Source organism: Nycticebus coucang, chromosome 21, assembly GCF_027406575.1.
Source record: "Nycticebus coucang isolate mNycCou1 chromosome 21, mNycCou1.pri, whole genome shotgun sequence".
Classification (NCBI taxonomy): Eukaryota; Metazoa; Chordata; class Mammalia; order Primates; family Lorisidae; genus Nycticebus; species Nycticebus coucang.
Window position 1 is genome coordinate 66007999 of NC_069800.1, and position 23001 is coordinate 66030999.

Here is a 23001-nt window from a genome sequence, read left to right on the forward strand (position 1 = left end):
TAGTGGAGGTGTGGGCCTGTAAGGGCAGCGCCGCCTCTCTGGCGCGGCGCACCTGCCAGCGGAGCGTCTGCGCCCCGGGCCACCTGACTCACTGTTTGTAAACTCGCCTGTTCCGCAGCCACGCCCTTTCCTCCCTCTCTCCCTCCCCTTTCGGGTCAGTATCTGTATAACCCCGCCTCTCCTCTGCTGTCATGGGCTACCCGTGCAGTCATTCCTCCGTGAGGCGGAGCTGCGAGGGGCAGGCAGAGGCCGCCCAGCGAGGTGATTAGCATAGTCCCGCCTCTCGGCGCGTCCCTCGGGCCGGACGCTGATTGGGCGGACGGCGGCTGACGCGACGGCGCCTGGAGCAGCCAGTGGCGGATGTGGGTTGTCAATCTGCGAGGTGGCGGGCCGCACTTCCGCCTCGGTGTCAGTGGGTCGCGGGTCTGTGGGCGGGGGCGGGACCGGTAGCAAGCTCGGCTAGCGCCAGAGTGACCTGCGTCCAGGTGAGTGGCCCCTTGGCCCGCCTGGCGAAAGCCCGGACCCCAGCGGGCGGCGGCGGGGCTGGGGCGGGCGGGGCAGGACCCAGGCCCGCAGGCCGTCCCCGGCCCGGCCCGGCGCTGGCCCCGGCCCCGGCTCCGGCCCCCGGCCCAGGCCGCACGCAGCCCGGCGCCGCGAGGAAACTTTGGGAGGAAAGTTGGGGCCGCGGGGGCCTCGGGCCTGGGTCCGGGCGGCCGCGCCCCTGCCCTCCCGGTCGCCGGGCAACTGCTCCGGGAGTGGACGCGGCGCCTCTCGCCGGCCCCCTGCGGCTCTGCGCGCTCCTGGGTTTGCGGGGCGGGGTGCGTGGGGCCGGGTCCCTGGGTGCCGTACGACGTTTGGGGTGTTGAAGGCGGTCGCCGAGCGCCCGGGAACCAAGTGCAGCCCGGCCGGAGGGCGCCCCGACTCCAGCCCCTCTTCCTGGAGGCGCTGTCCGGTGGTCTCCTTCCCCTGCTTCTGCTCTTCAATTTTGTTTTTTAATTTATAAATCTCAGCAGACTGTACATACTGTTCAGAACTTTTTACCAAACACATCTTTAAGAGGTTCCTTATTTAACTTTAAGAGGTTCCTTTTTCCTTCACAGTTAAATTTCAGTACTCAGAATATTTCTTCAGACGGTTATAAGCCCAGATGGAGACTTTTGGACAGTCACATCGGTCTTCCCTATTTATGGAGGGCTGTAGCAGCCTGGGGGGGTCATGCTGAGACAGGGTCTCCTGAGTCTGAGGGTTGCCTCCCTGGAAGCTGGGCTCATGTCTGCAGGGGATTTGTTCCAAGTAGCTCTTACAGAACACCGTCAGAGGACAGGCTCTGGCCAGGGACCAGCAGCTTTTGGCTTGCTCAGTTTTGGGGGACTCCCTTTGCACATCTGGAGAAGTGGGCACCTTCAGTTTGGCTCCTTCATTCACAGACATTTGGTGAATGCCTGCTGCGTGCCTGGCTGCCCCGTGCGCAAACTTTCAACCCACCCAGGGTGCTGAGAGCACAGCTACGCAGAGGTGCCTGCACTTGGCGCTGCCCTTCCTCACTCTTCCATGGCTCTGGGGCTCAATTCCTTCATCTGTGGCCTGTAACATTTACTTTGCTGATAAGAGGAGCAGATGAAACGACTGTCTGTACCAGTCTGTGATTCAGAGTCTGTGGTCCAGAGCATTACTTCCCTTCCCCATGTTGAGCACAGGGGCCTCCTTCACAGGACTTCCTCCCTGACCACTTGGCACAGTGGCTGCCATGCAGTTGTCACTTAAAATGTGACCATGAGTGAATGGCCGACTGTTTGCGTCATGTGTGTGTCTGTTGATAATGGCTTTTCCTTGAAGAGATGTTATTTAACAATGATTGTTCCTGGGCTGTTTTGATCATGTTATATGTGTGTCCTCTTTATTCAGTTAATCTTCACAGTGATCACTAGACAGGTGCTAACTTTATCCTCAGTTCATTCATTCATAAGGAGGCTGCAGAATCAGAGAGGTTAACTAACCTACCCCACATCACACAGCAGTGAACTGTGAACCAGGGATTTGGACCTGGGCAGTCTGGGTCCAGGGTTCACATTCTTAAACACCACTCTGTTCTGCCTTTTCACCTTTCTTTTCTTTTCTTCTTCTTGAGACAGGGTTTTGCTCTCACCCAGACAGTGAGTGCAGTGGTATGATCATAGTTCTCTGCAGCTCGAACTCCTGGGCTCAAACGATCCTCTCACCTTAGCCTGCTCAGTAGCTGGGACGACAGGGGAGCTAATAAAAAAGGTTTTTGTGGAGATGGGGTCTCTCTCTCTCGTCCAGGATGGTCTCGAATTGGCTTCAAGTGGACCTCCTGCTTGGGCCTCCCAAAGTGCTGGGATTACCAGTGTGGGCCTCCACTCCTGGCCTATCCTGCCTTTCAATACCAAGATTTTTCCTGTGACACTTTTTTAAAGAACATTCTAATCAAGCTATGTGTTAGAACTTTGTTTCTTGTAGCATATATAACTAATAGATTTTCATTTTTGTGTGTGTGCCTGAGTGTTTATAAAATCATTTTGTTTCTTCTTCTTTTTTTCTTTTTTTTTTTTTGAGACGGAGTCTCCTTATGTTACCCTCAGTAGATTGCTGTGGCATCACAGGTCACAGCAACGTCCAACTCTTGGGCTTAAGCGATTCTCTTGCCTCAGCCTCCCAAGTAGCTACAGCTGCCCGCCACAACACCCGGCTATTTTTTTGTTGCAGTTGTCATTGTTGTTTAGCTGGTCCAGGTTGGGTTTGAACCCACCAGCCTGGGTGTATGTGGCTGGTGCCCTACCCACTGAACTACAGGCCGTCACCATTTTGTTTCTTCTAAAATAATTCTCCATCTGGCTTTCCGGGGTTTTGCTGAAGTACCCCACCGGCTTGTCACTAGCATAGTCATTGGTGATTTCCATGTAGAAGGGTAAACCGCGTGCTGACAGAGGCACACGGTTCAGAGTAGAGGCTTTTCATGCTCAGCTCAAGTCTGCGTGGACTTCATGCAGTGAGTCTCCCCTCCTCCAAGTGCATGTGCAGGGTCAGACTCCATGCCTCACATGTTGAAGAGATCTTTCAGTGTTAAAAAGTGCCTCGAGGCTTCCATCCTAGATGGATGTCAGATAAGTCTTGGGTATATCCATAAAGCATGCTTGTCTTGTAAAGTTTTGTTACATTCAGCTAATTATAAAAGTGACATTTCTTTATTTGATGAGGACATTTTTAATACATTTTATGGACTTTGATGCTATCTTGAAATAAAGAATTTACTCTTTCCTGAAAGTGATTTCTTTAGCTTCCCTATGAAAGCCATGTCTTGTCTGGCTGTGGCAGAGTGCGTTCTCTCGGTGGCTGCAGTGACCAGCTCGCAGCATGGCCAGCGTGTTGCATGCGTGAGTTTAAACATGTTTCTGAAGGTGGTGTGGGGGAAGTGGGGCTGGCTGGGGGCTCCCGCATCCTGTTGCTCTTCTGCTTTGCCTTTGCAGTGGGTCACTATGAGGAATGGTGAGAAAATATAACATCAGGAGTTGGGGACGGAGCAGGTACTCAGAACACCCTTGGTTGCCCCATCATACACACAAATGTGGTTTGGAAAGGAAGCAAGGACCTCAGAGAAAAACACAGTTAAATCCAAGAAGTGGGAAGGCGTGCTCTGCTGTCACCTATCGGGTAGCATACGAGTGTATGACACCCCTCCTGGGTGAAGGGGTCCACCATAACTTGGACCTTACGTAACAAATGCAAACAAGGTAACCTAGTTGTATGTACCTTCATGTTAATCTGAAACTTTAAAACAGAGGTGGGGAAGTCTTTACTAGGCAGGTCTATGTTCTGTTCAACACACCTGACCATTGAATGACCATTCAAGTGAGGGTCATGCTCGTAAGTGAGACCGCTGGGCACGTGAAGATGTGGCTGCTGCGATGCCTCCCAGTCACTGCTAAGCCTCCTGTGGGAGTTGGCATTGGATTCAGTGTGCCGGGCTCATGGTCAGGGGTGAGGTCCAGTCACTGCTGAGCCTCCTGTGGGAGTTGGCATTGGATTCAGTGTGCTGGGCTCGTGGTCAGGGGTCAGGTTTGCTTTCCAGAACTTAGTGCACTTTAAAGTCTCCGTGCCACTGTACCAAGACTAAAAGGAAAGACAGTGTTTAAACATGATCGATGATTAAATAAATAAATACCTCAATCCTAAGAGTTAATATTAATTCTAGTTTGACTTTTAAATGTACTTTTCATGTACACTCATTTTTGTCTCTGCTATATGTTTACTTTTGCTTTTTTTTTTTTTTGAGACAGTCTCACTTTGTCACCCTCAGTAGAGTGCTGTAGCATCATAGCTCACAGCAACCTCAAACTCTTGGGCTCAATAGATTCTTTTGCCTCAGCCTCCTGAGTAGCTGGGACTGTAGGCGCCTGCCATAACGTCTGGCTATTTATCGAGATGAGGTTTTGCTCTGCCTCAGGCTGGTTTTGAACCCCTGAGCTTAGACAATCCACCTACCTTGAGCTCCCTAGGGCTAGGATTACAGACGTGAGCCACCTCGCCTGGCCTGATTTCTCAGTTTTTGCTGGTAAGGTTCAGGTGTTGGTGTTGTGGCCTCCTCAGACTGCTGGCCCGGCTTCAAGTCCCGATGTGGAAACTGCTGTGGCCTGGTGTGCTGGCCAGATTCAGAAAAGACTTGGGGTCATTTGGTAGAATTTCAGAGCACCTATGTTCTTTCAGCCCGGCGTCCACTAACATGAGTACCATTAACGTCTGTTTCACCGAGCAGTGGGAGCGAGGGATCTCATGGTGGAGAAGGCCTGATGTCTGTCTGCACTCACCTTCTCTTTCTTGTAGTGGAATACTTGCTTACTTTGAGAAACAGACTCTGGGATCAGTCTTGATGAACTAGCAGCTGGCTCTGTAGCTTGGAGCCTGACCCTACCTCCCAGCATCACCCACATTCCCTCACCCCAGTGCTAAGGAGCAGGGGCTCCATCCCTGAATCTGAGGCGCGTTCATGTGGGAAGGGTCCGAGGGGTTCTTCGACAGGCAGGCCCTGAGTGCATCTCTTTACCAAAGGGGCTGGGACCACTGTTTCAAAGGTGACACTTGCTCAGGGGCATTCCTGGGGGAGCGTGGCATGGAGGACTACAGTCTGGGAGTTGTGATAAGTCTGGTTCCAGAAAGGACGAAGGCAGCTGTGGAGGAGGCTGTCAGATGTGGAGTGAGCATTGCGGGCTGTGCTGAATAAATGAAAGGTTGACCGAGGGCTGAGCGTGAGAAAGAGTCAGCTGTAACCTGGCCTCTGGTGTCACTGTGCTTGGCCAGAAAGTGACTTCCATTATGTCCTTAAAACCTGTGTGATTTTGGCATCCAAATGAGGAAGCTAGGAAGTGAAAGGAGCACCACTCAGAATGGCAGCGGGTGCCAGGTGTAAGCTGGATCTTGGGGGCACCCCAGATACTGTGGAAGAGGATGTGGCAGATTGCCAAGGTGCCTCTGCATGTGCTCTGCATATGTGCTCTATGTGTGCTCTGCGTGTGTGCTCTGTGTGTGTGCTCTGCGTATGTGCTCTGTGTGTGCTCCGTGTGTGCTCTGCATATGTGCTCTGTGTGTGTACTCTGTGTGTGCTCTGTGTGTGTGCTTTGCCTGTGCTCTGCATGTGTGCTCTGTGCTCTGCTGATGTGCTCTGTGTGTGCTCTGCATGTGCTCTGTGTGTGCTCTGCATATGTACTCTGTGTGTGCTCCGTGTGTGCTCTGCGTGTGCTCTGCATGTGCTCCGTGTGTGTGCTCTGTGTGTGCTCCGTGTGTGCTCTGCGTGTGTGCTCCGTGTGTGCTCTGCGTGTGTGCTCCGTGTGTGCTCTGAGTATGTGCTCCGTGTGTGTACTCTGTGTGTGCTCTGTGTGTGTGCTTTGCGTGTGCTCTGCGTGTGTGCTCTGTGCTCTGCTGATGTGCTCTCTGTGTGCTCTGCATGTGCTCTGTGTGTGCTCTGCATATGTGCTCTGTGTGTGCTCCGTGTGTGCTGTGTGTGCTCTGTGTGTGCTCTGCGTGTGTGCTCTGTGTGTGCTCCGCGTGTGCTCTGTGTGTGCTCCGAGTGTGTGTTCCATGTGTGCTCTGTGTGTGCTGTGTGTGTGTACTCTGTGTGTGCTCTGTGTGTGTGCTTTGTGTGTGCTCTGTGCTCTGCTTATGTGCTCTGTGTGTGTGCTCTGTGTGTGTGCTCTGTGTGTGTGCTTTGCGTGTGTGCTCTGTGTGTGCTCTGCGTGTGTACTCTGTGTGTGCTCTGTGTGTGTGCTTTGCGTGTGTGCTCTGTGTGTGCTCTGCGTGTGTGCTCTGTGTGTGCTCTGCGTGTGTACTCTGTGTGTGCTCTGTGCGTGTGCTCTGCTGATGTGCTCTGTGTGTGCTCTGCATGTGCTCCGTGTGTGCTCTGTGTGTGTGCTCCGTGTGTGCTCTGCATGTGTGCTCCATGTGTGCTCTGCGTGTGTGCTCTGTGTGTGTACTCCGTGTGTGCTCTGTGTGTGTGCTTTGCGTGTGCTCTGCGTGTGTGCTCTGTGCTCTGCTGATGTGCTCTGTGCGTGCTCTGTGTGTGTTCTGCATGTGTGCTCTGTGCTCTGCTTATGTGCTCTGTGTGTGCTCTGCATGTGCTCTGCATGTGTACTCTGAGTGTGTGCTCTGCATGTGTGCTCTGTGCTCTGCTTATGTGCTCTGTGTGTGCTGCATGTGTGCTCTGAGTGTGTGCTCTGTGTGTGTGCTCTGCGTGTGCTCTGCATGTGTGCTCTGAGTGTGTGCTCTGCGTGTGTTCTCTGTGCTCTGCTTATGTGCTCTGTGTGTGCTCTGCATGTGTGCTCTGAGTGTGTGCTCTGTGTGCTCTGCGTGTGCTCTGCATGTGTGCTCTGCGTGTGTGCTCTGTGCATGCTCTGCATGTGTGCTCTGCGTGTGTGCTCTGCGTGTGCTCTGCATGTGTGCTCTGCGTGTGTGCTCTGTGCATGCTCTGCATGTGTGCTCTGCGTGTGTGCTCTGTGTGTGTGCTCTGCATGTGCTCTGTGTGTGCTCTGGTTCTGTATTGGTCTCTCCTTATGACATGGAGCAAAGCTAGGACTTCAGATGTGACAGTTAGTTACCTGTATTCCAAATAGACAGTAACCATGGACCCATCTAAAGACCCCAGCAGGTGTGACAGGGAAGGTGAGTAGGGCGTCCTGGGGCAGATGCCCATCCTGGCCCTGCCTCCCGCCACCCTTCCCCCACACTGGCAGGCTGCGGGCTGCAGCACTGAGGCTTGTTGCTCACGAGGCTTCTGGGCTAATGTTCGAGGGTTTGCAGACCTGGCCGCTCATCAGAAAACCTGGACCTTTGTGAAGAGCACAGGCTTGAGGCCCAGACCCAGATCTGCTGAGTCTAATGCTAAGCATTTCTCAGGCCCCTGGGATTCTATTGTGACCATCTGCAGGAAGACCCAGGCCAGGGCCTGGACCCGCTACTGGGTCAGAACCCTTTTTGGATCAAGGACTCTTTTGGGAAATTAATGAATAATCTGAATAATTTCTTCTGGGGAAAAATGAACACCAAATATGGCAGTTTTTCCTTTTTCTTTCTTTTTTTGTGGGATGGGGAGGTGGGAGTGTTAGAGATTCATTGATTTCCTTGACCTTGATTTAAACACACACTCCCCGCCCCCAACCCATGTTCAGGAAGTGTAGTAGGGAGTGGCGTTTGTAGGCTGGCTCTAGGATGACAAACTTCTCAGCACTGTGAAACCGGTTAGGGGCTGAGCCTCACTAGGACAGGCTTGTGCAAGAGGGTGAGAAGGGCCTGGAAGAGAGGGAGGAAGACCCTGGAGGAGGGTGAAGAAGGTCCTGGAGGAGGGTGGAGAAAGTCCTGGAGGAGGGTGGAGAAGGTCCTGTAAGGAGGGCGGAGAAGGTCCTGGAGGAGGGTGGGGAAGGTCCTGTAAGGAGGGTGGAGAAGGTCCTGTAAGGAGGGCGGAGAAGGTCCTGTAAGGAGGGCGGAGAAGGTCCTGTAAGGAGGGTGGAGAAGGTCCTGTAAGGAGGGTGGAGAAGGTCCTGGAGGAGGGTGGAGAAGGTCCTGGAGGAGGGTGGAGAAGGTCCTGTAAGGAGGGTGGAGAAGGTCCTGTAAGGAGGGTGGAGAAGGTCCTGGAGGAGGGTGGGGAAGGTCCTGTAAGGAGGGCGGAGAAGGTCCTGGAGGAGGGTGGAGAAGGTCCTGTAAGGAGGGTGGAGAAGGTCCTGTAAGGAGGGCGGAGAAGGTCCTGTAAGGAGGGCGGAGAAGGTCCTGTAAGGAGGGTGGAGAAGGTCCTGGAGGAGGGTGGAGAAGGTCCTGGAGGAGGGTGGAGAAGGTCCTGGAGGAGGGTGGAGAAGGTCCTGTAAGGAGGGTGGAGAAGGTCCTGGAGGAGGGTGGAGAAGGTCCTGTAAGGAGGGCGGAGAAGGTCCTGGAGGAGGGCAGAGAAGGTCCTGGAGGAGGGCGGAGAAGGTCCTGTAAGGAGGGCGGAGAAGGTCCTGGAGGAGGGCAGAGAAGGTCCTGGAGGAGGGCGGAGAAGGTCCTGTAAGGAGGGTGGAGAAGGTCCTGTAAGGAGGGTGGAGAAGGTCCTGTAAGGAGGGTGGAGAAGGTCCTGTAAGGAGGGCGGAGAAGGTCCTGGAGGAGGGCGGAGAAGGTCCTGGAGGAGGGCGGAGAAGGTCCTGTAAGGAGGGCGGAGAAGGTCCTGGAGGAGGGCAGCGAAGGTCCTGGAGGAGGGTGGAGAAGGTCCTGGAGGAGGGCGGAGAAGGTCCTGTAAGGAGGGTGGAGAAGGTCCTGGAGGAGGGTGGAGAAGGTCCTATAAGGAGGGCGGAGAAGGTCCTGGAGGAGGGTGGAGAAGGTCCTGTAAGGAGGGCGGAGAAGGTCCTGGAGGAGGGTGGAGAAGGTCCTGTAAGGAGGGCGGAGAAGGTCCTGGAGGAGGGCAGAGAAGGTCCTGGAGAAGGGCAGAGAAGGTCCTGGAGGAGGGCGGAGAAGGTCCTGTAAGGAGGGCGGAGAAGGTCCTATAAGGAGGGCGGAGAAGGTCCTATAAGGAGGGTGGAGAAGGTCCTGGAGGAGGGTGGAGAAGGTCCTGGAGGAGGGCGGAGAAGGTCCTGTAAGGAGGGTGGAGAAGGTCCTGGAGGAGGGCGGAGAAGGTCCTATAAGGAGGGCGGAGAAGGTCCTGGAGGAGGGTGGAGAAGGTCCTGTAAGGAGGGCGGAGAAGGTCCTGGAGGAGGGCAGAGAAGGTCCTGGAGGAGGGTGGAGAAGGTCCTGTAAGGAGGGCGGAGAAGGTCCTGGAGGAGGGCAGAGAAGGTCCTGGAGGAGGGCGGAGAAGGTCCTGTAAGGAGGGTGGAGAAGGTCCTGGAAGAGGGCAGAGAAGGTCCTGGAGGAGGGCGGAGAAGGTCCTGTAAGGAGGGCGGAGAAGGTCCTGGAGGAGGGCAGAGAAGGTCCTGGAGGAGGGCGGAGAAGGTCCTGTAAGGAGGGCGGAGAAGGTCCTGGAGGAGGGCAGAGAAGGTCCTGGAGGAGGGCGGAGAAGGTCCTGTAAGGAGGGCGGAGAAGGTCCTGGAGGAGGGCAGAGAAGGTCCTGGAGGAGGGTGGAGAAGGTCCTGTAAGGAGGGCGGAGAAGGTCCTGGAGGAGGGCAGAGAAGGTCCTGGAGGAGGGCGGAGAAGGTCCTGTAAGGAGGGTGGAGAAGGTCCTGGAGGAGGGCGGAGAAGGTCCTATAAGGAGGGCGGAGAAGGTCCTGGAGGAGGGTGGAGAAGGTCCTGTAAGGAGGGCGGAGAAGGTCCTGGAGGAGGGTGGAGAAGGTCCTGTAAGGAGGGCGGAGAAGGTCCTGGAGGAGGGCAGAGAAGGTCCTGGAGGAGGGCGGAGAAGGTCCTGTAAGGAGGGTGGAGAAGGTCCTGGAGGAGGGCGAGAAGGTCCTATAAGGAGGGCGGAGAAGGTCCTGGAGGAGGGTGGAGAAGGTCCTGTAAGGAGGGCGGAGAAGGTCCTGGAGGAGGGCAGAGAAGGTCCTGGAGGAGGGCGGAGAAGGTCCTGTAAGGAGGGCGGAGAAGGTCCTGGAGGAGGGCAGAGAAGGTCCTGGAGGAGGGTGGAGAAGGTCCTGTAAGGAGGGCGGAGAAGGTCCTGGAGGAGGGCAGAGAAGGTCCTGGAGGAGGGCGGAGAAGGTCCTGTAAGGAGGGTGGAGAAGGTCCTGGAGGAGGGCGGAGAAGGTCCTATAAGGAGGGCGGAGAAGGTCCTGGAGGAGGGTGGAGAAGGTCCTGTAAGGAGGGCGGAGAAGGTCCTGGAGGAGGGTGGAGAAGGTCCTGTAAGGAGGGCGGAGAAGGTCCTGGAGGAGGGCAGAGAAGGTCCTGGAGGAGGGCGGAGAAGGTCCTGTAAGGAGGGTGGAGAAGGTCCTGGAGGAGGGCGGAGAAGGTCCTATAAGGAGGGCGGAGAAGGTCCTGGAGGAGGGTGGAGAAGGTCCTGTAAGGAGGGCGGAGAAGGTCCTGGAGGAGGGTGGAGAAGGTCCTGTAAGGAGGGCGGAGAAGGTCCTGGAGGAGGGCAGAGAAGGTCCTGGAGGAGGGCGGAGAAGGTCCTGTAAGGAGGGTGGAGAAGGTCCTGGAGGAGGGCGGAGAAGGTCCTGTAAGGAGGGCGGAGAAGGTCCTGGAGGAGGGTGGAGAAGGTCCTGGAGGAGGGCGGAGAAGGTCCTGTAAGGAGGGTGGAGGAGGTCCTGGAGGAGGGCGGAGAAGGTCCTATAAGGAGGGCGGAGAAGGTCCTGGAGGAGGGTGGAGAAGGTCCTGTAAGGAGGGCGGAGAAGGTCCTGGAGGAGGGCAGAGAAGGTCCTGGAGGAGGGCGGAGAAGGTCCTGGAGGAGGGTGGAGAAGGTCCTGGAGGAGGGCGGAGAAGGTCCTGGAGGAGGGTGGAGAAGGTCCTGGAGGAGGGTGGAGAAGGTCCTGTAAGGAGGGCGGAGAAGGTCCTGGAGGAGGGTGGAGAAGGTCCTGGAGGAGGGTGGAGAAGGTCCTGTAAGGAGGGCGGAGAAGGTCCTGGAGGAGGGTGGAGAAGGTCCTGTAAGGAGGGCAGAGAAGGTCCTGGAGGAGGGTGGAGAAGGTCCTGTAAGGAGGGTGGAGAAGGTCCTGGAGGAGGGCGCAGAAGGTCCTGGAGGAGGGCAGAGAAGGTCCTGGAGGAGGGTGGAGAAGGTCCTGTAAGGAGGGTGGAGAAGGTCCTGGAGGAGGGTGGAGAAGGTCCTGTAAGGAGGGCGGAGAAGGTCCTGGAGGAGGGTGGAGAAGGTCCTGTAAGGAGGGCGGAGAAGGTCCTGGAGGAGGGTGGAGAAGGTCCTGGAGGAGGGTGGAGAAGGTCCTGTAAGGAGGGCGGAGAAGGTCCTGTAAGGAGGGCAGAGAAGGTCCTGGAGGAGGGTGGAGAAGGTCCTGGAGGAGGGTGGAGAAGCCCTGTAAGGAGGGTGGAGAAGGTCCTGGAGGAGGGTGGAGAAGGTCCTGGAGGAGGGGAAGAAGGGCCTGGAACAAGGCCACAGGAGAGGGAGACTAGAGGGGTCTGGACGTCAGACTCACAAGGGTCAGACTCCCTGTGGTAGGCTCTTGCCTCAGCAGGCTCCCTTCCCTCTAGGTGGTTTAACTTTCCTTCCTCCTCTTGGCTTCTGCCTGTCCTGCCCAGGACCCCGCTCTGATGGCATGCCTTCCCTGCTCTGCTGCACTCCCAGCCATTGCCTCTGACCCTGAGAGATGCCGGCAGCAGCGGGCACAGTGGGGCGACCATCTGGTTCCTCAGGTGCTCTCAGGGACTGGGCTGCCCTCAGGTAGATCTTTGTGAGCAGGTGCCTACCCCCTGTGGGGAGCCCACCATCCAGAGCTTTGTCACCCACCTTCTTGGGCTGCATTTAAAGAGCTTTTTTCTGTGTTGCATAATGAAGAGGTTGATTAAACAAATGCTTTTGTGCAAAAGAGCTTAAATCATCTTGTGTATTTGGAAATACATTGTACTGGGTAAAAGGCAGCGCTCCCTGAAGCACTTACTATTCAGTAGTAAGCAGTTTGATCAGTCGAGGAAAACACTTGAGATGATTTATGGCTGTGGGGCACCGGGTGGCACTGGGCAGAGAGTCACTGGGAAGAATCAGCTCCCTGGCTGCTCCTGCAGGCCCAGCCAGCTGCACCTGTTGCCTTTCAAGGCCACCCTGTTGGTGCACAGAATGGTAAACAGTGGGTGCCTAATGCTATTGTTTACATAGCCCAACAGGTTCATTTGCTTTCTCAAGTCTAGCAGCTTTCTGTATTTTGCATGAATTTCTAACAAAATCAGATGAAGTCCTTGTGTGGTAATCAACACACCCACCTGGCTGGCCTGGGCTTGCATGGTGCCTTCTAGTGCCAGGGTTGGGCCACATTGTGTCCGTCCAATCCCGTAGAATGAGGAGCTGAAGTCTGTTCTTCAGAGGAAACTCTGAGCTCTGCACCCTGGCAGGGAGCTGATTGTTTGACCAGCTGTCCAGAGCCCACCCGAGGAAAGCTATGGGACCAGAGAAGTCGGTGGCTTGGTCACACTCATGGTTTTGTCCTTAAGAGCGCAGGAATGGTGTGCTCATGCAGCCGTGCTTAGCCCTGCTTGGTGGAAGGGCCAGGAGCCCGTGTCCAGTAAAGGCTACCAAGGCTCAGAGTGTGCTGAAGGCCCATGGCCTGAGGAACCCCTCGTGGTAGTGTGCAGACACGGGTTGAGGACAGACAGCCGTGCATGCTCCCCTTTCCTGTGTTAGGAAGGACTTGTTTATTTGACTCTAAATTTATGCAGAATCTGTAAAAATAACCACTACACTAATACCATACAGGAATATTAAGGCTTTATCTTTCCTTTGATGAGTAGGACGTGAGCAATCTCAGGAGTTTTGGGAAATGAGTCTGGGGGTTTGGCCTTCTTGGTGCCCTTCACTGCATCCCACTGAGGGGTGGGTGTTTGGGGGCTTCCACGCTGCTCCCAACAGAGGCCCAGACCTGACAGTGCAGGCCTCCCACTGCCCTCCTCCACCCTCCAGCTGAGCCTGGCCAGCATGTGGCCTTCAAGGGCTCACCAGGTCTCCCAGTGGACGCTGCTGGCCGTGGGTGGCCGTTCAGGTGTGGCTGGCTCAGTAGTTAGTGTGCCCCCTTGCTTGTCACCTGCCATGTTTCCAGCACTCATTGTCACCCGTGGCCAGCAGGGACTGCACTGGACAGAGCAGATGAAAACATTTCCAGCACCACTATGAGGTATTGACTCTGTTTCTGTTTTTTCTTTTTACAAAAGAAACCAGAGACTGGCATAGGGGCTAGCTGGGCACCAGCAGAGGGGGGCCTCTAGGCAGCCAGTGATATGGGCTCATTTGCAGAATGGATGTGGAAAGACTGAAACGCTGAAAAGAATGGTGACCTTGAAGGCAGCTCAGCCAGTGGCCTTGCTTCAGTGGAGAGGGAGGTGGTCTTGAGGCCTGGCTGCTCAGCTCCAGCCCTGCGTGGCTCCAGGGCGCCTCTGGCGGCCTCCTTAGCACGTGCAGGAGAAAGTGAGCCAACAGGTCCCTGCGCTCTGCCCGCACTCTCAGGCTCACTTTTCCCTGTGTCACTGCAGCCTTTGTCTTGTTCTCTGATTTAGTTTTCCAGTTCTCCATCCTTGATCCCGGAGACCTTCTGTTCTTTAATTCCCACAGAGAGCTAATTTTGTCCATTATATGCTAAACTTTGTGTCTCTGAGCCTTCTAAGTGACACTCACTTCCCACTCTGGCGCTCTAGCCTCATGGAGGAATTGCTGCAGTGTCTTCCCTGGAGGCCAAGCTGGTGGGTTATTAGTGGCCTCGTTGGGAATGAGTGGCTGTGGGGATGTGATGGCAGCCTTGGCTTGCCTTCTGCATGGCCCTGGCCGGACCATTCTGCTTTGCACTGGGCAGGCTTCTCCTCCATTAGTGTCGTGTGGGTGTCCTGGTGAGGCTTCTCCTAGGTGCCCTGGTGAGGTTTCTCCCGAGTGACCTGGTGAGGCTTCTTCTGGGTGCCCTGGTGAAGTTCGTGGGTGCCCTGGTGAAACTTTTCCTGGGTGCCCTGGTGAAACTTCTTCTGGGTACCCTGGTGAAGATTCTCCCGGGTGCCCTGGTGAAACTGGTGCCCTGGTGAAACTTCTCCCGGGTGCCCTCGTGAAACTTCTCCCGGGTGCCCTGGTGGAGCTTCTCCCGGGTGCCCTGGTGGAGCTTCTCCTGGGTGCCCTGGTGAAGCTTCTCCCAGGTGCCCTGGTGAAGCTCCTGGTGGTGCTGTGACAGGGACTTGGCACGTGACAGCAGTTCTCTGGGCTCTGTCTCAGCTCTTTCCACCTGGAAGCTGTTCCTGTGCTGGTTGGTTCAGCTCAGGCACTCAGGGTGCACCCCCCCCCTACGGGGGTGCCTGCTATGTGGCCGTGCTGAGTGCCACCTCTTGGGGGGGCAGGTCCAGGCCTTGTGGCCCCTCTTCCCTGTGGCTACCCTGGTGCCCTGGCTTCTGAATGTGGGTGCTGCCCTGTGCAGTTCAGCAAGGACCTGGGTACCTTGCTGACCACAGTCCTTGGCTGCGCCTGCATTCTCTGTGTTTCCCTCTGGGAATAAACTAGAAAGTTCATGCTGTGTTAGTGGAACTGTCAGGAGGGTCAGAAGGAGTAAGCCTTCTGAACTTGGAGTGTTGGGGTCTTTAGGGCCCTTTCTGAGACACAGACCCTCATTGCTGGCAGGGCCGTCTCCCCTTCAGTAGACCTAAGATCTGGGCTGGTGTGGTGCACGCTACACATGGCTGCTTGTTAGGGCTGCTTGCTTACTTATTTTTGAATTATAAAATAGAGCTTATATTATTTAACTTAAATTTAGAACCTTAAAAATGTTTTGAGAGTCTCCACGTTATACATGTATTTTCCTTGCTTTGTGAGGATTGTATCTCACCTGCCCCTACTTGTTTTCGAGAAATTATGTGCAGTTGGGTGTCCGGCCAGTGGACCATGGGGTCAGCACTGGAGCCCCAGGCTCCTAGAAACCATTCATACTTCCTGAATGACCAGATCTGTTTTTCTGAGGAAAACATTAACATGGATTTGTAAGAGTTAGAATATAAGCATTCGTACACATGGTGGGACAGGACAGGACTTGAAAGCAAACTTGCTAAAGACTCCTGTCCGGGGACCAGTGGGGTGCCCAGCTAACACCCTGAGATGGGCAGTCAGTGCCCTGCCTTTCCCCCCTCCCCGATGGGACAAAGGTGGAGGGAGAGGCAGGCACCAGCTCACTCCTCTGGGCTTTCTCTGAGAAAAGGGAGAACGAGCTGATTAAAACCAACACAAAAGAGCCCAACAAAGTCCTTTCCTGAAATACCGTCTCCATAGATTTTTTTCTGAGTGCAAAATAAAATCTGCATTAAAACATATTCAGGAAATCACAAATCTCGCCTTTTTGTCGGTGCCTTTTCTTCCGCAGTTCGCTTTCTGTGTGCTCCTCAGCTTTGGTAGAGTACTCACTCATGACCCCTAACTTTTGTTTCCTTTAATGGAAGAATCTTAACTCTGGAGGGCTTTGTAGACGCAGCCCCAGAGCACCCCTCAGAGTGTTTTGGCTGGGCTTGGGGTCAAGGCCTTTTGGGCAGTTGAGAGGCCCATGTGCCTGACCAGACCTCCAAGAGAAAAAGGCCAGGGATGGACCCATGGGAGGAGGGGCAGAGGACCTAGGACATCTGCACCTAGAATCTTCGCACTCCCACCTGCTCATCCTCCGCCCCCAGGCTGGTGCGGGGCTCGACCTCAGGGTGGCTCCCTTAGGGCCTGCTCAGAGGGGCCATCCTAGGAGCACCTGTGGGTTTCAGCCTTCTTCATAACCAGCTTCTTGGGGGCAAGAGGCCTAGCACTGAGAGACCTTTTGGTGTCTGTTGGATGAAGGAAGGAAATCACAGTTGTTCTGCCATGGCAGCTGGTAGCACTTAGGCCCCAGACAGGGCCTTGATAAAAAGAAGAAGATTAAATGTGTGTTGGCCGCCCCACAACTCCTTCGGGAATGACCCTGCACTGTGTCACAGGTAACCGTCACTCCCTCAAGGGGTCTGAGGGCTGCCTGTGAACCTGTCTGGCCTTCTGGAGCTTGTGGGTGTCTTAGGGAAGAACCGCGTGAGGCAGGCCTTAGGTCCTGGGTCATGGCTGGCTCTCAGGGCCCACATGGCAGGAACCAGGCTGCAGGCAAAGTTGGTGTTTGTCAAACCTCACATCTTACACCCTCATTTTAAAGATTTTCCGTAAATTTTGATTTGGTATTAGGACTCAGTTGTAAGGAAGCATATTTAAAAGAAGAATATGGTCAGGTGCCGTGGTTCACACCTGTAGTCCTAGCACTCTAGGCCAAGGTGAGAGGATCACTTGAGTTCAGTAGTGGAGACCAGCCTAAGCCAGAGTAAAAAATAACAGCAGAAGGCCGGGTTTGGTTGGTCACGTCTGTAATCCCAGCACTTAGGAGGCCAAGGTGGGTGGATTGCCTGAGCTCACAGGTTCAAGACCAGCCTGAGCCAGAGTGAAACCTCGTCTCTAAAAATAGTTGGGTGTTGTGGAGGGCACCTGTAGTCCCAGCTACTCGGGAGGCTGAGGCAAGAGAATCACTTAAGCCCAGGAGTTTGAGGTTGCTGTGAGCTGTGATGACATAGATTTCTACCAGGGTGACAACGTGAGACTCGGTCTCCAAAAAAAACAAAAAATAAACAAAAATAAATAAGAATGTAAAAGAAAACAATAAAATATTACCAAGGGGAATGAAAGGACCTTGACCCTGCTTCACTGAGGAGTGTGACACAGGTGGGGAGCTCTGGGAGGATTGGGTGCTGGGCCTCGGCGCTGCCATTGCCCCCTCCACCCCGCTTACCTCACAGAAGAGACTAGCCCTGCTATCGTTTAATCCATGCGTATTTCAGATATGACTTCTTTCAAAAGATACTATTATGACACTTTAAAAATGAGCAGTACTCCGCTGTCATCAAATGTTCCCTCTGCTCACATGTCCGGTGGTCGTGTGAAATCTCTACCGGCCCCCTGGCTGTGCGTAGGCCACATCTGAGTCCTGCTTCAAGCATATTGTTGGTATGTCATTGTTTTCCTTTTTGTTAGGGACAGGATCTCTCTCTGTCACCCAAGCTGGAATGCGGTGGTGCCATCATAGCTCACGGCAGCCTCAACTGCAGGGCTTGGTATGTCTTTTTAAAGATAGCTTTTCGGAGGTGTCATCACCATCTAATAGACCCACACACTTAACCTTGCACACACACTAAGTTTGACTCGTGCACATTCATGAGACCGTCACCACGCTCAGGACAGTGAGCGTCCGCACAACTCTCTGCTGCTCCCACTTTTGCTCTATCATTTATTGTTGAAGAAGTTCGGCTTTGTCTTGCCTGGGTCTTGCTGTCCCCAAGATGTAGTTTAACATGATGTGCCACTTGGGCAAGACCTGGACGGCCCTCCTGCCTGTCTGCTGTGCTCTTTTCCTCTGAGATTTGTTTCCTGGAGAGGCCCTGGTGTTGGGTGCTCTCTGGCAGTGTTTCCCGGCTCCCTGCTCTCTGACTTCCTTATGTTGACAGGTAAACTGACAGGTGATGCTGGAGGCAGGTGGAGACCTGTGCCTCTCCCAGGAGGTGCCTAGGACATTCAGTGTCTAGACGCACTGACCCAACCAGGGTTGTCCGGGGATGGCCATGTGTTCCCATTCGCTCTTCAGCTATTCGCTGGACTCCTGTGATTCCCCTCAGCTGTTATTGGTGACCCACTGGTGCAGGTGGTTTGCATAGGAAAGGCAGGATGAAGGCTCAGTGCTGTCCCCTAGTTTATGGTTTTCAAGGTAACGTGTGGGTTTGCTGACATCATGCAGTGGTGACCCATTATTCTGTGTTCCAGCATCTGTGTGAACTCTGGACATAGCGCAGTTGGCATGTCTCAGTCTTTCGGTGCTTATATTGTCTTGTGTCTGCAGTGGGGGCTTCCGCAGGCTCATTCTGAGTCTTTCGACCTGACCCTGTATCTCCTCTGTTAGACCACCACAGACTGGGCAGCTGGTAATGGGCAGACATTTACTGGCTCAGGGTTCTGGAGGGTGGGAAGCCCAGTATCGGGCTGTGTCTGGCGAGGGCCTTCGTGTCATCCCATGGCAGAAAGTGGAAGGGCCAAGAGAGGATGAAGGAGGCGGAGATGGGGGACTGGAAGACAAGGAAGGGGGAAGGGAGACAGGGCAGGGGGAGATGCCTCCTTCCTGGCAAGGAGGGGGAGACAGGGTGTGGGGAGAGGGTATGCATAGGTGGGGGTGAACTTGTCCTTTCAACACAGACCACACCCGAGGTAAGAGGTAAGGGAAGGTATCCATCCATTCATGAGAGCAGAACCCTTACGGCCCAGATACCCATCAGAGGTCCGGCTGCCTGGCGTGGTCCTGGTGCCTGTCCAGCATGATTTTGGAGGCTCTGCAGTCCTGAGCCGTGTCCTTGCTTCCTGTAGAGTGAGGGGGAGCCCAGTCGTAGGTTCGCCCCATCCTCCTCCAAGGAACCTTGCTTCCTTTGGCAGCTTCTGGAGGGGAAAGCACGTCACTGGACGTTGTGGTGGGCGTGTGGCCTTAGAGGAGAACTAGCAGTGGTGACTTCTCTGACTTGCAAAGGAAGACAGATCACGCACTAGTGAGCAAGCCTCTTTGTACGGCTCCCAGGGGTCTGGGAGGGGGGAAGGGTCTCAAGGGAAGAGAGGGGTGGGGTGACCTAGTGGGTTGGTGGCGTCCTATGGAAGGCAACCTGTGCCGCTGCTGATTTACCTTCACTTCAGGGGGCAGAGCCCCAGAGAGAAGCCACTAAGGGGTACCTGTGAGCACGATCTGGCTACTCAGAGGACAGAGGGCTTGTCCCTCACTTGGGACCTGTCCTGCTGCCTCTGCACCTTCACACCCTCAGCTGCCTGGAGGCCCCGGGCCAGGACTAATGTGTTTATTTTCAGAATAAGTTAACCGTTCGGGTCAAGGTTGGCTTTTTGCTTCATTCTCTTGTCATTTATGAAATCCTTCCTGCTGGAGAAGGAGATGTGTATGTGTCCTACTAAACACTAAGCCGAAATAATACTGAGAAAATTCAGATTTCCATCAGTTTACCCTCATAGTTGCTAACTTACATAGCAGCCAATTCTCTAGCATTCAAAATTAGTTTCAGTAGATGTGAAACAAATATTTTAACATAATTTTGCACTTATATATAACCACTTGTTCTAGTTTCTGGTAAAGGTGGCAGTGACTTTCGGCAAAACTTCCTAAGATGTGCTTGAGCCCTGGCATTGAGCACCTTGGGGAAATGCACCTGCTTCCGCGGCCCACGCGGGTGTCCCCAAACTGATGAGGCACCGTCTCCTCGCACCAGTCTCCTCATTTGTAGTTTAAAAAATATATATATTTGTTATGAGATAGTTCACTGTATTTCTTAGCTTAGATGTAAGTGAGATGGATTTTAAGAACAATGAATGGATATTTTAAAGATGTTTCTGGCGGGGCACAGTGGCTCTGGGAGGCCGAGGCAGGTGGATTGCCTGAGCTCACAGGTTTGAGACCAGTATGAGCAAGTGTGAGACCCTATCTCTAAAAAATAGCTGGGCACTATTTCAGGTGCCTGTAGCCCCAGCTACTGGGGAGGCTGAGACAAGAGAATCACTTGCACCCAAGAGTTTGAGGTTGCTGTGAGCTCTGATGCCACAGCACTTTACCCAGGGTGACAAAGTGAGGCTCTATCTCAAAAAAAAAAAAAAGACGTTTCTAAGCCTTTCACGAAACTTCTGAAAGCTAATACCCCCAAATGCTTTTCCCCTTAGATCTCCAGGGTCTGTTGGATTTTCACCGAGAGAAAGTTTGTGGTGTAAAGTTGCTTACACCGTCGAGGTAGATGAGATACGATGATTCAGTAGAAGGCCACAGCCGGGGCAGCGCAGGAGCCGGACACTGAAGGATGAACGGGGAGGAGGAATTCTTCGATGCCGTCACAGGTGGGTGGCCAGGGAAGCTGGGCTGGAGACGTAGTGAGAATGAACTACGTGAGAACCACTCGGTCCAGATGCTGGGCTCAGCAATGGGTATGAGGACTGTGAGAGGATGACACGGTGTCACTGTCAATGTAACTAACATCCTATCTCAGATGTGGGGAACTTTGACTGAATCCTGGCAGCCAGCGCCAGGGCAGTGGTTAAGTCTTCAGGAGTCCCCGGGGTGGAGGTTGTGTGTGTGGGATCCCCAGTAAGACGGTCAGCCTTCTGACCCCGCCTGTGCTTGCTGGATCTCACGCTGCGTCCCCCGCGGAGCCACAAACCGTTTGCCTTCCCGCAGTTCAGCCTTGCAGCTCAGTTGTTTCTCACCTTTTTCGAAGCCATCTGAAGTGCCGAGCCGCCGCGGTTGGAGAGGAACTGTGTGTGCCTGGCAGACGCGAGTGTTTCAGGGCACACGTGTCTGCCGGGGGCCAGACTGGGGTGGGGTTGGTGGCAAATAAATTCACCCAGCCAAACGCCCGTCCACTTGCTGACTCGAGGAGGAGGCGTGGAAACTTCATGTCCTAGACTGCTTGCTCCATAGGTCCCTCAGTCAGCACTGGGAGCCTCACTCCGTTCTCTCTGTGAAGGACTGACGTTAGTGGAAAGGGACCTCAAGAGACCTCACCAGTACGTTTCCTCCCCGAGGGACAGAAATACGAAAATGGCAACCTCTGAAATGGTGCCGTGGGCCAGGGTTTACAGTGAGGACATGTCTGCCGTCACTGCTGAGCAGGGGTCTTTCCTGATGGTGTGGCTCCTCCCCGAGGACACACTGGGTGGCTCTATTAGAATTTCTGTTTCATGTGGCCCCAATACAGCGGGCTGGCGTGGGTTCATTGTCCACACATGTCAGTGGGACAGTGGCCCAAGATGAAGGACTGACTCTTGACTGAGATGCCAGGAGGAGTGGCTGAGCTCCTCAACCACTCAAAGGCTAAATTGAGTCATTTTCTGTTAATTCTTAGCTCAAATTCTCTACCACTGTGCTCCCTTCAATGTGCTCCTGGAAACGGTGTTTGTTGAACTTGACCCTCATTGTCATCATTCTCAGCTGAATCCCACTCAGTGTGGTCGCCTGGGGATCTCACCCTTGGCCCACCTTTTCCTCTAGTGGAGACTACATCTTGTCAACTGAGAGCCTGGCCCCAGTGTCCCTCCTCTCCCGGGGTCTCTAAGAAGTTCCCTCTCACCTGGGACTCGGTGTAACCAACACTCCTCCAACCCCCCTGAACTTCGTCAACTAGTTGGTAGTGACCCTGAGATGGCAGGGCTCTGTGTGCTGAGCAAGTCCGCAGTGACCCCACTGTCTGTGATGCCCAGTGGGGCCGTAGGGACGTGGCTCCTGGCGGCAGCGCCCTCTGCATGTCCGTGAGACCAGTGTGGAAGGGAGATGTCTATGTGAAAATAATCTCTCACCCCCATCACTTGGCTCCAAGAAAAATAATAGAAAGGAGAAAAATGAAAATCTCTTAATGCAAAAAAATGCCTGATAAGATGTGGAGACTTGGCTGCTTCACAGTCTGCAGTGCTGATCAGACTCCTCTGATCAGATCCTGGGAGGGATCGAGGTTGCGGCTCATTGGGAAAATCAGATGATGACCTGAGGGGAGCCGAGGCTGTGATGCTGGCGCTGGGGGGCGGCTGCAGACACAGATTATTGTTAGCAGAGAGGTTGGACTGCACAGACACCATAATAAAACTGTTGCTTGCAGACTCATATCAAAACCACCCCGTCTAATCTGTGGAAAAATTGTCTTCCATGAAATAAGTCCCTGGTGCCAAAAAGTTGGGGGCTGCTGATTTAAAAGCTTCATTTTTTTTTTTTTTGAGACAGAGTCTTATTATGTTGCCCTCGGTAGAGTGCTGTGGCATCATAGCTCACAGCAACCTCAAACACCTGTTCTTAAGCGATTCTCCTGCTTCAGCCTCCCACGGAGCTGGGACTATAGGTGCCCACCACAAATATTTTTTTGTTGCAGTTGTCATTGTTGTTTAGCAGGCCCGGGCCAGGTTTGAACCCGCCATCCCTGATGTATGTGGCCAGCGCCCTAGCTGCTGAGCTATAGGCGCCAAGCCAAGAGGTTCATTTTTAATACATCCTTTCAGAACCATTGTGTAGTAGAGCCCAGCATTGCCTTTTGTAAGTTCTGTCTGTGTGGAAGGTCTGAGCGAAAGGTGCTGTGCTCACTCTCGGGAAGCTTCGCAGGTCTGTTTACACGCTGGCTCTGATGGGGCACCGCCTGCCCTTCTTGTGCCTGCAACTTCTCATCTGGGTGGTCACGGCCCCTGTGTTTGCTGTGCAGCTCTGGGGCACAGACTTGCACCGACTGTGTTGAAGGGAAACAGCAGTGGCCACAGTCTCCTATCCCTTCATGGAGAAGGACCTGGTGGTACAGGAGGGCCTTGGAGAGCTGCCCAGGTGGTGGCCATGCCTCTCCCAGCACTGGTGGTCCAGGAGCACATCCACAACTGCATTTCATGTAAATTCTGGGCAGTCCCCAGAATCCCCATCTGCACACAGCCCACTCCAGGCGCAACCTCACGTAGCGTCTCCATGATTTTTCCTGAGTCTGACAGTATGGCTATGCCTTTGAGGGCTGTAGTGGTCGCAGCCTCATCCCTTTGGACACATGTCAGCAGCTGTATTTCAGAATAAGGCGCAGAGCCTCACTGCAGACCTCATGTAAAAGTCACTGTCCACGTGGTCCACCCTGAGGGTGTGAGTCGTTGATTAGAGTGAACCTCCCTTCAGGAAGATGAAGCTGGTGCCCTGAAGCTGTACCTTAAGCCATTGATGCTGGCATCTAGATGGCAGGTAGCCTTGGCTGTCTGAGTTCCAGCAGGAGCAGTGTTCCCAGCCTGTGTTCCAGCCTCGTGGTTCTCGCACTTTATGTCTGGAAGCAGAATCAGTGTTCCCGATGTGTCCTTCAGTAAGCTGCCTGTGTGGTCAGAGGCCCTGCCCATAGGCTTTGCCGTCGCCTGCGTCCAGT

General features: G+C 54.2%; 1 protein-coding gene across 2 annotated transcripts in view; it reads left to right on the forward strand.

The window, feature by feature from the left end:
* Positions 1-368: 368 nt before the first annotated feature.
* OSBPL2 (oxysterol binding protein like 2) overlaps positions 369-23001 on the forward strand; it is a 64270-nt gene continuing 41637 nt past the window's right edge. The window contains exons 1-2 of one of the 2 annotated variants that reach the window (XM_053574213.1): positions 369-485; positions 19802-19972. In XM_053574213.1, coding sequence (XP_053430188.1) covers positions 19936-19972 — 37 coding nt within the window. In that variant the 5' untranslated portion in view covers positions 369-485; positions 19802-19935. The remainder of the gene's footprint in view (positions 486-19801; positions 19973-23001) is intronic. The other variant, XM_053574214.1, reaches the window with a different exon arrangement.